We start from the raw sequence: 3,827 nt of genomic DNA, 5'->3' as shown, positions 1-3,827 counted from the left end.
TCAAAAGAAATTTTGAAGGAGCCTTAGGCAACAGGAAAAACACTCAGATCTACCCATACTCAATACTCAAAATTCATCCATTCATTCAAGAAATATGTATTGTGCACTTATTATATGTCATGCACTATTTTAAGGCATGACTATTCTAGGCAACAGTGAACTCTAGAATTTATATTCTAGAGGGGAGACACAGAATTTACCAAGTAAACAACTGAATAGTGTGAGTTATTACTATTTTACATAGATTAGTGAGGAAAGGCCTCCCTGAAAAGAAGTGAAGGTGTAAGATATGCAGATATCTGGGAAAGTAACAGTCCAGGCAGAGAAAACTGTGTAAAGGCCTGGAGGAGGGTGTATGCTTAGCATGCTTGAGGACCGTGAGAAGGCCAGTATGGCTGGAGCAGAGTAAGAGACAGGAAGTAGTAGGAGATGAAATCAGAAAGACAGAAGGGACCACGCTGTGTCGTGCCTTATACATCACTGTAAGAACTTTGTGTTTTATTCTGAGAGTGTGAAGCAGAGGAAGGACATGATCTAAATGTTTTAACAGGTTCTTTCTGATGGCTGAGCTAAGAATACAAGGTACATGTTGAAGCAGTGAGCATTAGGAAGCATTTTGCAATAATCCAGATGAGAGATGGGGCTGATAACAATTGAGAAGTTGAAAAGCAATTTAATTCTGGATATATTTAGTGGATAGATCCAACTGGAGTTGCTGATGATTATGATGTGAAATTTGAAAAAAAAAAAAAAAAAGTAAAAAATGCCTCTATGGTTTATGACCTGACCAATTGGAAGGATGAAATATTCATTTCCTGAGATGAAGAGCACTGGAGAAAGGACAGGTTTGGAAAGGGGGAATCAAGAATTTGTTTTTGAATATGTTAACTTTGAATATTCTGTTTAGATAGCCAAGATAAAGAGGTAGAGTGTCTCATTGGCTATCTGGGAGTCATTACTGTATAGATCAGCGGTTCTCAACCTGTGGGTCGCGACCCCTTTGGGGGTCGAACGACTCTTCACAGGGGTCGCCTAAGACCATCGGAAAACACATATATAATTACATATTGTTTTTGTGATTAATTACTATGCTTTAATGATGTTCAATTTGTAACAATGAAAATACATCCTGCATATCAGATATTTACATTACAATTCATAACAGTAGCAAAATTATAGTTATGAAGTAGCAACAAAAATAATTTTATGGTTGGGGGTCACCACAACATGAGGAACTGTATTAAAGGGTCGCGGCATTAGGAAGGTTGAGAACCACTGGTATAGATAGTAGTAAAAATCTGAAAATAGATGGTATCACTCACTGTAAGAATAAGTATAGACAGATTTTTTAAAAAAGAAGGCTACCCAGAACTGAGAAAGAACCAAGAGAAGGAAATGAGGAGTAACTAGTGCAGAAGAGAACTAAAAGCAAATGGTGTCTTGGCGACTACGATAAGGAGGACTTCATGCAGTGTGCATCCACAGTAACGACAACAATCTATTGTTTAATTTGAATGGAGGTTTACAGATGTCCATATTATTATGCTTCATTAGATAACTTCATATATACTCTTTCGTATTTTTCAATTTCAGAACTAAAAAATACTTAAGTCTTTCAGGTAGAAGTTCAGCTATGTCAATTAATACAGAATACTGATCCACTGATTTGGGCAATTTGAGATCATTATTGATTGAACAAGAGCTGTTTCAGTGGAGTAGAGGCAACAAATATTCAGCTGGAGGGGGTTTAAGAGAAAATAGAAACCTCTGTTAAAGAAACCTTACTAAAACTATACTAAAGGGCAACCCCCCCAAAAACCACAAATCCACAAGGGTAAAGAAAACAGGAAATGAATCAATGCAAAAGATGGAAGCCAGGTATCTCCAGTAGGGAGAGCTGAGAAGAGACCCAACTTACAAGAAATCCCCTAAAAGCTCATGCTGTTTATTCGTGTTGTTTTGAGGCTCCAGGAGTTTATGGAGAAGTGAAGTTCTGTCTAGAAATGGAGGGAATGATTGAGAATCTACGACTCCCATATCTTTCTCTTCTATTCTGGACTTATGGGGCCCAGGCACAGCTGTGGGCTGAGAAAATGGCACTGAAAACAGGGTGGCTAAGTGAAAGTTTACATAATGAATGCTGAAGTCCCCGGCCTTCTCCCTCAATTCCTATAGCCAGGCAAGTAGTCGTACACCCTACAACACGAGAGCAGAAAAGTCTCTTCTGGGGAACGACTAGACAAGAGAAACCTATGATACTACCAGCAAGGGTTTCTCAAAGAACTGGACTAGTCAGCAGGTGAAGTACAATGAACACACTTCACCCTGCCCAGAAAAGCGTTTCACGACTCACGCTCAAATTTGACCAGACATCCAAAGACCATCAGATTTTGAGCAAAGTGTCTAATTTTCAAGACAGAAAAGCAGCACACGGATAATGAGATAGACTATCCAGGGGTGGGCAAACTTTTTGACTCGAGGGCCACAATGGGTTCTTAAACTGGACCGGAGGGCCGGAACAAAAGCATGGATGGAGTGTTTGTGTGAACTAATATAAATTCAAGGTAAACATCATTACATAAAAGGGTACGGTTTTTTTTTTTTTTTTTAGTTTTATTCATTTCAAACCGGCTGTATCCGGCCCGCGGGCTGTAGTCTGCCCACGGCTGGTACGCAGGCTGAAGAAAACGGCGGGAAAGCCTATTAGTAACTCCTCAGAGGTACAAACGAAGATACTGGGGTGGCTAGGCAGCACGGAGGGACCACCTGCAGTGAGAGACGATGAATTCAAAGTGACACCAGTCATATAGCCGTGTTCTTCCCCAGTCACATTCAGCTGTCCAGGTGGAGGCATGAAATGGGCCACAAGGGGGGTTGAAAGGAGGTTTGGGGTCTGCCACACAATAGAAAAAGTGCAGACAATACATCCCTATGACAGTAATTTTCTCAAGTTCCAGGAGAGACCTACAACCTTTTAAAATATGTTTTCTCACAAATCATGAGCACATAAGATTCTTGATTATGTTAACCCAACTGGGGGGGAAAAAGCAGTACCATACCTTGTTGGCAGCCACCAAGACTTTATCAAGAAATCGCAACCATTCAAAGATAAAAACTGGCCTCTTTGCTTCCGTGATTTGAGCCAAAGCTTCCTCATTTAGCAACAAACTGTGGGCTAACTCCATGACTGAAGTTTTAAATTCACACCTTAAAGTAACAAATTAAAAAAAAAATAGTTGTTAAAAGTCCAGCTTCGTGATTGTAACCACTAAGAAATGAAAAGTCAGGCTTTCCCTCTCATTTCTTTTGAAAAGAAACTACATAACTTCTTTGTGGCAAAACCTGAGAACTAAATTTTAAAGGACAAGGGTACCAAAAAAAATCAAAGAAAGTAATGATTAGTCGGGGGGCGGGGGGGATCGGGTAAAATAACTTAAAGTTGCAAATGAGGCATTTTTCCAGAAAAAAAAATGCCTACAAAAAACACAGGTCAATAACCCATTCCACGAACCGGAAAACGGAAAAGCACCGAGACCAAACACCTGCCGGACCCGCCAGCCTGGCCTTTTCTCGTCCACCGCTGGCTGCACCGCACCCTCCCCTCCCGGCTGCACCGGGCCCAGCAGCCTATCCAATCGCCCCAGCAAGAAGGCCCCGCACTGGACGTCTCCCTGCGTCTTCCTACAGGAACGGGGTGCTGAAGCTGGCAGGAGGGAGCAAGGAGGAGATGGGAAGGGGGTGGGTCCCAGTTCATTTTAAGTGAATTCACATTATACAGGCTTTGTGAGGAAGCCCAAAGGATTTTTCATGGAGACAGTCCTATATGA

The 3,827-nt window shown here is 41.3% G+C and overlaps 1 protein-coding gene across 1 annotated transcript in view; it reads right to left on the bottom strand.

Moving 5' to 3' along the window:
* Positions 1-3,388, bottom strand: part of HEATR5B (HEAT repeat containing 5B) — a 103,139-nt gene extending 99,751 nt beyond the window's left edge. The window contains exon 1 of the mRNA XM_015572571.1: positions 3,060-3,388. Coding sequence (XP_015428057.1) covers positions 3,060-3,185 — 126 coding nt within the window. The 5' untranslated portion in view covers positions 3,186-3,388. The remainder of the gene's footprint in view (positions 1-3,059) is intronic.
* Between the last annotated feature and the right edge of the window lie 439 nt (positions 3,389-3,827).

The sequence above is a fragment of the Myotis davidii genome, unplaced genomic scaffold, assembly GCF_000327345.1.
Source record: "Myotis davidii unplaced genomic scaffold, ASM32734v1 scaffold1149, whole genome shotgun sequence".
NCBI lineage: Eukaryota > Metazoa > Chordata > Mammalia > Chiroptera > Vespertilionidae > Myotis > Myotis davidii.
Note: the sequence above shows the minus strand (reverse complement) of the source record. Positions and strands in the feature narration are given on the sequence as shown.